This window comes from Tauraco erythrolophus, chromosome 4, assembly GCF_009769465.1.
Source record: "Tauraco erythrolophus isolate bTauEry1 chromosome 4, bTauEry1.pri, whole genome shotgun sequence".
In the NCBI taxonomy this organism is placed as follows: Eukaryota; Metazoa; Chordata; class Aves; order Musophagiformes; family Musophagidae; genus Tauraco; species Tauraco erythrolophus.
In genome coordinates, this window is record NC_141468.1 from 26,006,561 (window position 1) to 26,020,655 (window position 14,095).

General features: G+C 42.2%; 1 protein-coding gene across 1 annotated transcript in view; it reads right to left on the minus strand.

Moving 5' to 3' along the window:
- Window positions 1-3,822: 3,822 nt before the first annotated feature.
- The window catches only part of LOC104383308 (ADP-ribosylation factor-like protein 8B), a 31,817-nt gene continuing 21,544 nt past the window's right edge, over window positions 3,823-14,095 (minus strand). Inside the window, exons 3-7 of the mRNA XM_086610224.1 lie at window positions 12,830-12,903; window positions 12,380-12,473; window positions 10,171-10,238; window positions 6,585-6,655; window positions 3,823-3,872 (exon numbers count right to left, since the gene is read on the minus strand). Coding sequence (XP_086466350.1) covers window positions 3,823-3,872; window positions 6,585-6,655; window positions 10,171-10,238; window positions 12,380-12,473; window positions 12,830-12,903 — 357 coding nt within the window. The remainder of the gene's footprint in view (window positions 3,873-6,584; window positions 6,656-10,170; window positions 10,239-12,379; window positions 12,474-12,829; window positions 12,904-14,095) is intronic.

Below are 14,095 nucleotides of genomic sequence, written 5' to 3' on the forward strand. Positions count from 1 at the left end.
CTGCTTCTGAAACACACCTAATGTCGATTCATGCAAGGCCCTCCATCACATATTCCTGTCTGAGCAATGGGACACTCCCTGCACAGAGGCTGCCTTGCAGAGAAAGTTTGTGATCTCTCCAAACTTGGCTGCAATGCTGTCTCCAGTGGTCTAGACCTCTGTAAGGCTTTGCGGCTATGTGCAGTCTCAGAAATAGGATGTCAGAGTTGTCAGTCAGCTACGATTCATCTTCCCCACAAAGCTATTGAGTGTGACAGTAAATACTCATCTTCAGCTAAGCCCTTTTTGAAAAATTACTTGAAGGCAAGTTGTTGAAAAACAGGCTTTCGAATGGGAACAGTGAGGGCAGTGCCTGTGCTGATTCGCCTTAGGTTCGGATACAAGGTCACATAGCAGGAGAAACGAGAAAAAAAAATCAGCATATGCTGTACAATGGGACAATTTTAATAATAAAATTGCTCATTCTCATCTCTTACTCACAGAGATTCACTCAGCCAACCTGGAACCTAACCTCCTCCTTCCACAAGTTGTCTTTAGTACTTGGTGACACGTATACCACATATAGGAAGTTAAGTTCTTTGGTCATCACCCAAGGAAATGATACATTGAACAAAGCAAGGGAAGGATAGGAGCCAGCATCACTTTTCTCACTGGTGCTGTCTTGGAAAACTGGCTGGTTCCAACCAGCCTGCAAAGAGGTGGCTTCCACCCCCACAAAACTCCTGCAGCAAAGGGGCAAGAGAGGTTCAGATTAAGAAGTGATGCAGTAAGATTTGATATGGAGCTCCTAGGCCAGAAGCACAACCTTGCATGCCATGAGAGTACGTTGGAAGGAGAGGCACTACTATCGAAAAGCCAACTGGAGGAAGGAGATCGTGACCATCGGTTCAGAAGTAGCTCTTGTCTTGCGTTGTATACATAATGACTGCAATTCCAGTGCATTTTGCAACGGCTCTACTATTTCAAAAGAACACGAACAACAACAGTGTTCAAAATTCATCATCTCAGCTATCTAATGCTGGTTTTTCAGCACATGAAACGTCACTAGATGGATTACATGTCAGATTTTGGAAGGTCATTTCCAACACCCTATTTCAGAAACATCCACTATTTACTTATCTACTGAGCACTCAGCACTTAACCACAGTCACATTCTTTTCACGGAACTGTAGAAAAATTAGGCCCCCTGGACAGACTTCTGCACGTAATACTGCAAACATGTAGGAGTAAGTGCTACAACCCAACTATCACGCTTGTAGTAGCATTCCTGTGACACTCAAGAATGATTTTATCAAGTCCGTGCAGTATGTGTTTTAAGCAGCTCATCAGAGCCACGAGCCTAAAAGCGTCCTCAGACCTGACAAAAAACGTTGCTATTTTTATAGTTCATGTACTTAAGTACAAGAACTGTGGAATCGACTTAGAACCTTCTTAACACTATAGCAATCAGTTGATTTACCACATCTTTAGACCATCACCTCAGAACTTCTCCTAGATCTGCAAGTGTCCTTGAAACACTTGGCCACTGAACATCTACCCTGCATTAAATTTTAAATCTACTGTTTCTTGACATGAACTTTGCGCATTTAACGGAATTTCCAAACTCACAGAAGAATTTCTATCAAAGTGCTTCTAAGAGAAGCACTAAGAGAAGCTTCTAAGAGAAGCACTCGGAAGCCAATATTTGTAAGATGTTATCAATGCATCAAGATTTAAAAAGTGAATTGCTCCTTTAATGTGATTCAGAAGAACTAGTCTTACTTCAGAGCCGAGCTACATTAGGCTGTTTACTTGAAAATTCTGAAGGTTCGGGAATGGAAGGAATAGTCCAGAAGTGCTGTGAAAATTACTTCATTCACAATAAAAATGCTTGGGAAATCCATGAATTTCGGGAGTAATAAGGTTGGAAAGGATGCACATGCTCTCACCTGCTCTATTTCACTTTCTGTTTAAGACAGAAAGCCACCCACTGCAATGCCAGGCTCCTTCCTCTCCCAACAGAGAAGGACAGGATTGTCTAGAATTTGTTTCATTTTTGAATTTCCAAAGAATATTCATATGAGTCATTGCATGGGGTTTGTGTGGTGGGGTTTTGGTAGAGGGAGAGGGGCTACGGGGGTGGCCCCTGTGAGAAGCTGTGAGAAGCTTCCCCAGCTCCAAGTGAGACCCACCTCTGGCCAGGGCAGAGCCAACCAACGCCTCTGGGAATGACACACTGAAGAAGGGACAAAGAAACTCGCACCATGTGAGACCTGCAGTGAAAAGAGGTAGAAGGCGCGGGTGGCCATCTACAGTGCCCCCCACAGCCCCCTGCCCCTCGCCTGGCAGAAGGGGGTGGCAGCCGTGGCTTGGAACGCTCCAAAGCTCCCTGCTCCTGTGGCACCTGTTGCAGGGGGACTCGTCCTGTGGGGGCTGCCAGAGTTTGTCGGGCCGGTCAGGCCCTGTGCAGCTGCAGGGGAGAGAGGAGTGGGATGTGAGAGAAACAGCTCTGCACACATCAAGGTCAGTGACAATGGAAGGGAAGGAGGTGTGCCAGAGCTGAGATTCCCCTGCAGCCCATGGTGAGACAGCAGGCGGCCTCCCGGCTGCCCGTGAGACACGGTGGAGCACTCTGTGAAGATGTGTGGCCCACGGAGGACCCCACACTGGAGCAGGTGCCTGCACCCAAAGATGGTTGTGACTCCATGGGAAGCCCACACTGGAGCAGTGTGAAGGACTGCACTCTCTGGGAGGGGCCTAAACTGAAGCAGTTTGTGAAGAACTGCAGCTCGTGGGAAGGACTCAAGTTGAAGTTCATGGAGAACTGTCTCCCATGATTAGTGACCCTATGCTGGAGCAGGGGAAGAGCATGAGGAGTCCTCCCCCTGAGGAGGAAGGAGTGGCAGAAACAATATGTGATGAACTCACCACAACCCCTATTCCCCATCCCCTTGCACTGCTGTGGGGAGGAGGCAGAGAAATCAGAAGCAAAGCTGAGCCTGGGAAGAAGGGATGGGGTGGTGGAAAGTTTTTTTAAAGATCTGGTTGTTTCTCATTATCCTCTCTGATGTGATTGGTAACAAATTGATTTTTTCCCCAAGTCCTTTTGCCCGTGACCATAATTATGAGTGATCCCTCCCTGTCCTTGTCTCCACCCTCGAGTCTTTTGTTGTATTTTCTTCTCCCCATCCCACTGGGCAGGGCGCAGGGGGGCTGAGGAGTGACTGAGCAGCTGCGTGGTGCTTTGTTGCCCACTGAGATAAACAAGGACAATCATTTACATAAGTGACTGGAGAAACTAGGTAACCACAGATACATGACTTTTGTAGTAACTCCTCACCAATCAGAGCACTTGAAAGTGTTGTAATTGATGGTATTTTGTTCAAGTAAGATGCTTTTAATTATGGTTTTAATTGATTATTGACATTATAGGTGTTCAGTAGGAAAACATTCTGTATGAAAAATTATATGGTACATTCAAAAAAACCCAGTCATATCTGTTTCCACTGTGCATTTTATTCAGTTTCAAATTAGAAAAAAATTACCAAGTATTTGACAATTCACATGCATAAACTCAAAAATTTCAGCCCAAAAAAGTATTGATTTCTTTCAGTGTTGTATTAAGGCGTTCAGGAATTTCACCTAGACAGACTAGTATCTGAATTTTTTTAGAAAGAACCAAGATAGAGAGACAAGCTATAACTCAGTTTTACTTCTGTTAACAAATACGATCAAAGTGAGTCCTGGTAGTATGCAGCTGCATTCTTTATCTTTTCACTTGGGTATAGCTGATAGGAGTCAAAGTGATTGGGAAAGAGTTATCTTCAGCAAAAGTCTTCTTCTTCAACAGTGTCTTGATTTGGAGTGCTGAATAAGCCATTGTAATGTTATGTCTGCCAGGACAGATAAAACAAAAGGCAAAACTCAACAGCCCGTTAGCAGAGTGTAAAAGGCCAACAGAACACCAGTAGGTTAATACAAGCAGGAAAATCCCAAACAAACAGAACACAGAAACTACAGGTTCTCTTTCACACCTAATTAAAAATTCAGTACTTAAGACTCCAAGCGGGCTTTTTTTTTTGTTGTTTTTTGTTTGCCTTTATGTACATTTTGTATTCTTGAAATATGACTGACATCAAATTCTCTAAGCCACAGTTGAAGAACTGTTGGAAAAGCAAAGATTTAAGACGACCAGAGAATGAATTGTAAAATCCAGACTGGAATGAAACGCACTGTGACAACAAAGGCAGAAATACATGACCAGAAGGAAACAGAAGGGCACTCATCGACAAAGCATTAAGAAGCCATTTAGGCAGGTTGTAGGAGTCCATGGTCTCTGAAAGACATGCAACACTAGACTAAAATTTGATAGCTGAAATTGGTACCCCTCCTGATACAATCTAATGCATTGGGCTGAACACTGCAGCAGTTCACAAACTGATTCATGAGCAGATTAGATGTTTTTGCCTCAAGGCAGTAACATCTGTCAGGGAGGTAGGAAGGCAGTCAGGGGGCAGCAACGGCTCCAGCCCTCAAATCTAAATTTGTTGCCGCATCTGTCCTAAATTGAAGACGGCACTCCATGAATATCCTGGCAGACCAGCTTAGGCATTGAGACTGCAGAAAAAAGCATCCCACGGAATCTAAAACAAAGCTTATAAATATATACTAATCTCCCACAGTCTCTCTGGACACAGAAACTGGCAGCCTTGCACCTACACCTCCTGATGAGACCAGTTAGCTAGGTGGCAGTTTGCACTGAGAAACTCCCATCACCTCATTCAACTGCATTGACATCAATCAAAAACGCAGAGGAAGAAGACAGCTCTCAGTCTTCTCCTTAACAGTTTTCTAAGTTTCATCACTTTAATAAGCTAAACATATTTTAATTATAGTTTTGCATTATAAATCATATTTTCCAGTCCTTTGATTTCCCTAGGTTTGCGCTGGAGCAGTCTGTTGGTGAAGGACTGCACTCTGTGGGAGGGGCCCATGCTGGAGCAGTTTGTGAAGAACTGCAGCCCGTGGGAAGGACTCCTCAAGTTGGAAAAGTTTGTGGAGAACTGTCTCTCGTGAGAGGGACCCCATGCAGCAATAGGGGAGTGTGAGGAGTCCTCCCTGTGAGGAGGAAGGAGCAGCAGAGACAATGTGTGATGAACTGACCACAACTCCCATTCCCTGTCCCCCTGTGCCACTTGGGGGAGGAGGTAGAGAAATCGGGAGAAAAGCTGAGCCTGGGAAGAAAGAAGGGGGTGGAGGAATGTGTTTTTTAAGATCTGGCTTTGTTTCTCATTATCTTCTCTGTAACAAATTAAACAGATTTGTCCCCAAGTCAAGTCTGTTTTGCCTGTGACCATAATTGGTGAGTGATCTCTCTCTGTCCTCATCTCCACCCTCCAGCCTTTTGTTGTATTTTCTCCTCCCCATCCCACCAGGGTCAGGAGTGAGGAGTGGCTGAGCAGCTGTGTGGTGCTCAGTTGACAGCTGGGCTAAACCATGACACAGTTGCACTCCAAACTGCAGCACACCTAGGTCTGTCCTCCTTCAAACCAACGTACCCAAATGCTGTACACCACTTCCAAGAGAAGCCCTCATTGCCTAACACGTCCCTGCATACAGCTGACATCTCCCCCAGCCTCCTGAAGCCCAGGTTTCATGGCATAGTCTTCTCACCACCTCCGCTACCTGGTCCTTTCTGCCTAGGATGGATATTTCCCCTGCTACTGGGAAAACTGGCTTTTCTCCCACTGCCACTCCCACCATCTCTCATTCAACTGAGCCCTACAGAGCTCTTCTAAGGAGTCTGGCTTCCTCAAGAAGCAGGTATAATTATCTGCCCAGGTTGTAGTCAACCTATCCAGTACCACTTGTCTTGGCACAGAGGCAGCATGCCCCCAGGCAACTGCTGGTGCTCCTGAGGGAAGCTGAAGGCTCCTAAAGCCTGTGCTTCACTCCTTTCTCCTGCTCTGGGGAGGGAATGGAAGGGGAGAGCACGACAGAAGAAAGGGACAGGACAGTGGAAGGAAGGGGGGAGAGAGAGGAAAGGGCAAAAAGCAAAGGCAGATGGGAGACAATTTCATGGGCCTGTTATAGGTCCTCACTGGCTTCAGGATACACTCTGTGCGTCTCCAGTGGCACAACAGCACTGGTCCCTCAGTTTGAGGAACATCGCCATACAGTCACACACACGTAAGGCCTCCTGACAAGGCACAATAGTGTATGGAGCGAAACACTTCGAAAATTTTTTAAGTATTACTTAATAATTGGAAGGCTTTCATATCCAGTTACTATTTTTTTCAAAAGTAACACAGTTTTTGGGAAGGATTCTATTACTTCAGGTTTCAAATATGCTTTTCCAACAGCCCTATCAAATTCATTTCTTAACTTCTCATGAAACTAAATAATTCTACAAGTGACTTTTAAATTACATATAATTCTATATTAAAACAAATACAATTGCATGCCATATTTGTAATAAAACTTTTCAACGTAAATAGAGATTTTCAGTTATATATTGGAGTTAGATATTCAAATCTCATTAACGTTTTTAACATCTGATCCAAAATACAAAGTATACGTTGATGATGCTGTACGAAAAAGCTTACCGATGTTATCCTTTTCTTTACAGGAAATAGAATAGCAACAGATTTCTCTGTCTTGAATAGCTGAAAGGTTTCTACAGAAAAAATAAAATAAAATAAGTAGCGTTATAACTCCACAAAAACTGACAACAGAAATTTCCACTAAATTACATGTTTTCTGCTTTTTACTCAGTGGGATCAATTCTATCCTCAGATACTGAATTTTTAAAATATGCTACTGCATACAAAAATCCCGACGTTTCTTAAACTATAAAGATAAAAAGGCTGTAAAGTCATCTTGCAAAAATTCAAATTTCTCATTAAGTCAGTGTAATACTGAATAATAAACCCACAGAAATCCATCAGCTGAAAATAACATCTTCTAGGAACAACCAAGTAACATTACCATGTCTCAGCATTCATCTTTTACTCTTTTCACTCAGAATTCAGAGGTTTTATCTCAAATAAGTCTTATAATCAAATTATAGTACTCAAACGATCACACCATTAGTCTTCAGGATGTTTACTATATCATACTTATTTAGATGAGATCTGATTCCTACTGAAAGAATGACTCTAGATTTAAGAAGAAACTGATTCTTATTTAACTTGTTTCTTTCATGGAATCTCACTATCCCCATCAGAGTTCCTGAGCACTTTGTTATTTTTTCATTTATTTATCCTCACATAAGTGACACAGACATGCAGGAAACAGATTACATTCCTGAAACAGATGAAGAGTGGAGGTACCAAGAAGGAAAGAGTCTTGAGATCACACAAGAGACTTTAATAAAGAGAACTAAATAGTGACCTCCCTGGATTTCAGAACAGCACACTTGGCCTCTTCAGGGATCTGCTTGGAAGAGGTTCATGTGGTAAGGCCCTGTAGTGAAGAAGGGCCCCAGAAAGCTGGTTAATATTCAAGGATCATCTCCAAGCTCAAGAAAAGCCCATCCTAATGAGTCCAGAAAAAAAAAAAACAAAACAAAACAAGAGGCGTAAGTGGATGACGGAAAAAGTCCTGGCAAAAGCCAGTCACAAAAAGGAAGCATACAGAAGGTGGATGCAGGGACAGGTGACCTGGGAGGAACACAGAAACACTGTCCAAGCATACAGAGACACAGTCAGAACAGCGAAAGCCCAACTGAAATTGGATCTCGTGAGGGACACTGTCGTGGGTTAGGCCGCAAAGGCCAAAAGGAGGGCTTCTGTAGGTACGTAAGTGACAAATGGAAGATAATGGCAAATGAGGGCCCATTGTTCAATGAGACAGGGGACCTGGTTACACAGGACACGGAAAAGGCAGAAGTACTGAACATCAGCTTTGCCTTCATATTTACTAGCAAGATTAGCCTTCAGGAATCCCAGGCCTCAGAGACCAGGAGGAAAGTTTGGAGCAAGGAAGTTCTACCCTTGATGGAAGAGGGAAGAGCAGATACATAAGCAAACCGGACATAGACAAGTCCATGGGCCCTGATGGGATGCACCTACGAGTGATGAAGGAGCTGGCTGATGTCATTGTGAGGCCACTCTCAATAACCTTTGAATGATCATGGTGTTTGGGAGTGGTGGCTAAAGACTGGAGGAAAGCAAACGTCACTCATCTTCAGAAAGAGTAGGAAGGAGGACCCAGGAACTACACTACAGCCAGCCTCAAGCAAACTAATCCTGGAAACCATCTCCAGGCATGTGACGGACACCAAGGTGATCAGCAGTAGTCAACATGGGTTCACAAATTGGAAATCACGCTTCACCAAGTCGATAACCTTCTACAATCAAATCTACAGGTTGGCAGATGAGGGGAGAGCAGCAGATATTGTGTACCTTGACTTCAGTAAGGCTTTTGACATTGTCTCCCATAATATCCTCATAGATAATCTGAGGAAGTATGGGCTGGATGAGCAGATAGTGAGGTGCACTGAAAACTGGTTGAATAGTTGGGCTCAGAGGGCAGCGACCAGTGGCATGAAGACTAGCTGGAAGCCAGTAACTACCAGTGTATCCCAGGGATCAATACTGGGTCCAATACAGTTCAACAGCTTCATCAGTGATCTGGACGATGGGACAGAGTGTACCCTCACCAAGTTTGTTGATGACACAAAACTGGGAGGAGTGGCTGATACACCAGAGTGTTGTGCTGCCATTCAGAAGGACCTCCATAGGCTGCAGAAATGGGCTGACAGGCATCTCATGAAGTTCAACACAGGGAAGTGCAAAGTCCTGCCCTTGGGGGGGAACAACCCCATGCATGAGTACATGCTGGGGCCAACTGTCTGGGAAAGCAGCTTTGTAGAAAAGGATCTGGTGGTCCTGGTGGACAACAAATTGAACACGGTACCTAGGCACCTAGCAATGTGGCAAAAAAAGCCTCACATTATCGAGGGCTGCAATAGGAGAAGAGTTGTCAGCAGGTCAAAGGAGGCGATTCTTCCCTCCTACTCAGTATTGTTAAGGTGATAGCTGGAATGCTGTGTCCAGTTCTGAGATCCTCAGTACAAGAGGGATGGGGAGCTAATGGAGAGAGTCCAGTGAAGGGCCACTAAAACAACTAAGGGACTGGAGCATCTCAAATGTTAGGAAAGGCTGAAAGAGCAGGGACTGTTTACCCTAGAGAAGAAAATGCTCAAGAGGGATCTTACTATGTGTACAAATATCTGAAGGGAGGCTGTAAAGAATATGGAGCTCAGTGACAGGACAAGAGGCAATGGGCACAAACCAAAACACAAGAGGCCCCCTCCGAACATAAAGAAACACTTTTTACCTCTGAAAGTGACCAGCACTAGCACAGGTCTCCCAGAGAGGTCTGGAGGAGACTGTGGAGTCTCCATCCTTGGAGATACTCAAAAGCTGTGTGGACACAGCCCAGGGCAATCAATTCTAGGTGGCTCTGCTTGGGCAGGTGGGTGGACAAGATGACCTCCAAAAGTCCCTTCCAACCTCAGCCATTCTGTGATTCTGTGTTTCTCAAGTTCTAGTTTAGTTGCTTGGCCTTTGAACCATCCTATTCTATACTGGAACATCCAGTTCTATACCGGAACTTCACTTCACTTTTCACTTCACTTCTTACTGATTAAAATTACATTATTTGAGACACAGAATCCTACTCTGCAAAATTATTGCTATACTGGCCATTTTTACAAAATTGTTTATTTTCTTTACAATTACAATCCATTTAAGTTAGTTTCAGTAATCCCTAAGTATGTGCTTTGGATACTGCCAGAAATATCTGAATTGCTTAAATTTACAGACAGTAGTTTGAAATGGTTCTGTTCTAATGCCACTAGAGCACTAAACTGCCACTGCAATATACTCTGAAAAGTGTAAGTGAGCCTATTACTATCTATTGTAGTTGTATCTTCAGTGATGGGAAAACAGGACTATGTGAAACAACTTAATACAACCAAAATAACAATCAAGATTGGTTCAAATCTACTGCAGTCAGTTATCAGCCTAGATTGCTATTTCCACTGCTGGCAGAGCTCAAAGTGGAGCATATGAGAATGTAAAATGGAATCTGTTATAGTTGGTTATTCCCACAGACTACCCACTAGTTTCTCTTACATATCAAATTTGACAGTGTCTCAGCTTTTTACACAGTCCAGCTACTTACAATTTCTCAATTAACTGCTTTTCATCCAGTGCACCTGGGAGGTCTCTTTTATTTCCAAGGACTAACACCTGAAAGAAATCATCCATGCCCATGTTAAACCCAGGAATAATAAAAGTTTATTTTGGCCTTTAACCATTTGTTGGCATTATTTTGCATCTTGCAGCTAAGTATCTAGAACGCAATAGCGGACATGTTCAAAATGACTAGTGACTGTGGGAGCATCATGGAAATCCTGCTCCTAGTCAGGGTCAGATGCTGGAGATACACTCTCTGAAAACTGGGTACCATTATTTCTGGGTCCATCAGATACAGAAATGCAACTAAACCTGAAGGAGAATATGCACCAGGTGTACTCAATCTATCAATGAACATTCAATACTCAGAACCAGACTAATGTCAATCAAAAGTAGGGCACCGGAAGTAGAGCCTGAGTCCTCGAGACCCAGACACAATTCTCTCTACAGTTTTGCTGCCCTGCTTCTTAACGTTGACATACTGAACAGCCAGGTATTCAAACTATGTACCACCCAAGCACCAGCCAAATGACTGATTCCCCTCCCTCCCCTTTGAGCGTTCACGGTAGAAATCAGAAGGTCAGCCATTAGGAATTAAGTCTGAGAAATGCAGAAAATGTACTGAATAGATGCTGGAACTTCAGAGTTCCTACGCAAAACTTAGGTCTTCAAATATAAATTAAGGTCAGATGAATGGGTTGAGCACATTCTAAGATAAAGTAAGCAATGGAAGGTTTTTCTAATTATGATTGCATTATTGGTTTCCAGATGCGTCACGATTCTGAGTCAACACTGTCCCATTATTTCCCATGAATCTGGAACACATTAAAACTCATTACTTGCAGTCTCAGATTAACAAAGCTACTGTAACATCTATAATGTCAAAGCCTGAGTACAATAAATTGAAGGACGTTCAATACTAGTTACTACCTACGAAATAAAAATACGTAAAAAATACAGTAGTGCACCTTAGAAATTACCATGCTAGTCATGCTGGGCAACTGGAATGTGAATAAAGATTCACATTCCAATGAAAATAAAGAATGTTAATAAAGAAAAGGAAAGGAACTTAAATACTCCTGAAGAGCTGAGAAACCTATTATTTCAGGAAGGAAAAGTGAGAAGTAAAACAGGACGTGAAGACAGTACAAAGGACAGACAATGTCACTCACCATGAATAGCATGACTGCAGATTTCTGTAGGATTTGTTCAAAATGTACTTAACATATAAAAATGCAACAATAATAGTAAACCTTATAAAAAAGATGGAGAGCCATCTGAAAAATTCTCCTTCGAGAATGGATGTGTGAGAACTTTATTCTCACAATGATTTCATGTTGGTTGTCTGTCGACTCATCCTCAGATGACTTTGATCACTTGCACTGGCCAAGTGTCCAAATATTTGCTTACAAAACAGGGGCCAAGCAAGAGCCATCAAGTTGTGAGTAACTTCTTCCTGATTTGTACGTACCATTGTTTTCCTTCTTATGATCAACGGTATGAACTCTTCCTTGGTGATGTCAGCATCAAAGATCAATACTAACCTGATTGATTCCTACTAGGTCTAAAATGGCACTTTACATTTAATTAAACATTAATCTTCACCTCCATAATTCCTCCTTAGAAATCCAGCAGAATATACTATTCTTTGACACTTCCTACTGGAGAATAGATGCATATTTGCATTTTTTCCATACTTTGAGATTTCCATATTTTTTCCATAGTTTGAAAAACTAAAAAGTCAAGAAAAAGAAAAAGGACACAGAAAAAGTCAAGCTCCTCCACGATCTCTGGAAGCAGAGGACACTATTTGATGTTAGTGTCTGCCAACCTTCAGAAAAACAAATCTCACGTGCCTTAAGATACTGCCAGAAACTTATCTGGGTTACTGGTTCAAACCCAGCCAACAAGGGGACTGACTGGAAGTAATTACTATCTGATAATGCCACATGTGAAAATGAATTTTTTCCAAATCTATTTTGACCTTTAGACTAGAAAACATACAAACACACTGCAGCACTGATAAGATCCTGAGTTCTCTGAAAAAAAGTCACAGTAATTTTTCTAAGAGTGCTAAATGTATCAAGGCTGCGTCACATTTAAGCCAGTATTTTCAAGAGTCCAGAGGAATTAACTCATGAGGATTTAGGCTACACTGCCTATGTTCAGGTAAGAATAATAATCAAAATACTTACTGGAATTCCATGCAATTGTGGCTTATCTATCAAACTGTGTAGCTCATTCTTTGAAGCTTCTACTTTTTCTAAGTCTGCTGCATCCACCATGTAACTGCAATGGGAATATAGTTATTTATGGTATTGTCCATTACTCACAGAAAGTTGCATTAAAACATCTGAAATGTGACAAATGTGTTCACATTACAACAGCATTGAAACAGTCCTGAGTTGTATAAGCTCTGCCTTTATTAACACAGGAAGATACAGAATTAACTGTGGATTGCAGGGAAAAAATGGTCTGGAACATGCAATTACTTATGTACCTGGGTTGCTGGATGTGCGAAACACACTACTTTTATCGTGTTGAGTCTTCTTATGTGAGGAAGGTGGACAGGAAGAAAAGCATATCTATATTAATAATACATATTTTAAAATACATTTTGTATGGGCATACACAAGGAAACTTACACAACTGCATTGACTCCTCTGCAATAACGCTCCCACATGCTTCGAAACCTCGGCTGCCCTCCAATGTCCCATACCTGGAAAAGGTAAGAACACCACAACCCCAAAACTTTTTTGAACTACACAGTACTAACAGAACAGAACTGAACAGAAGAACTCTTACATGCAGCATGCAGGTTCTATTGACAACGCCTAAATGTAGGCAGTTTTTTAAATGATCTTCCTCAAGAGACTGGTCTTCTCAGACCCTTCCAGTCAATGGAGGAGGACAAGCACATTCACAGGGCAAGTCAGCCCTGTGACCTTAGCAGCTCCAAATGTCCATTTGGAGAACTCTACCCCTTCCCACTCCCTGCAAGAAAAGTCTTACTGAGATACCAAAGTGAATTCTGCAAATACACAGTCTAAAACCCAGCAAGAATAGCATCATTGTATAGAAACAGTTATGAAGTTGCATTTTTTGGGAGGCTGGAGAGACCTGAGTTAAGAATGCATCAGGCCTTCCGCAGGATAAAGAAGGATATTAAGTAAACAAAGAGTTGGTCGGAGAGCAGATTGTGCCCATGTAAAGGATGATATACCCTAGGGAGCTGCACTATCTCCACAGCTCACCCATTTGTTCATCAAATGCGCTTTAAAAGACACGTGGATTAACTGATCAGAACCAGAAAGGAAACAGTAGTGTAGAGCAGGTCTGAAGTGATTAATCAGTGAATCTTAAGGAAAGGAAGCTCAAATTCTGCTCAGGATTTTATAAAGCTCCAATCCTGCAAATACTTAGGCATGCTATTAGTGCCTGGCAATCCCACTGAACTGCTTATCATTAAAAGGCTAGCACATTATTTTTCTGTACAGGAGTTACTTATTCTGCGTTGCTTCCAAAAATTCAGTATTTTTGGCGGACAACGATAATCTTGTTTCAAAACTGTTTCCAAGATCGAAATACCAGGGAAAGGATCTAAATCCTGCAGGCAACGGCTGCGTGATCATATAGCTGTTGCAGCTATATCCAAAGACAGTTGTGCTACAAGTGACACACTTATTAAAATAGTGATGAACACTGAAAAATAAAAGGAATGGTTTTGTTCCTATGTCACAGACAAAGAGAAGTAATTATTCCTTATTTTAATCAGACTTATCTATCAAAAAATATGTACCATACACCAGATCTAGGAAGCATATCCATTACAACACAAACAATTTGGAAGTAACATACACAGAAGCAAAAATTGTTTTCATATTTGTACTTTATAAATCCAAACATATTAA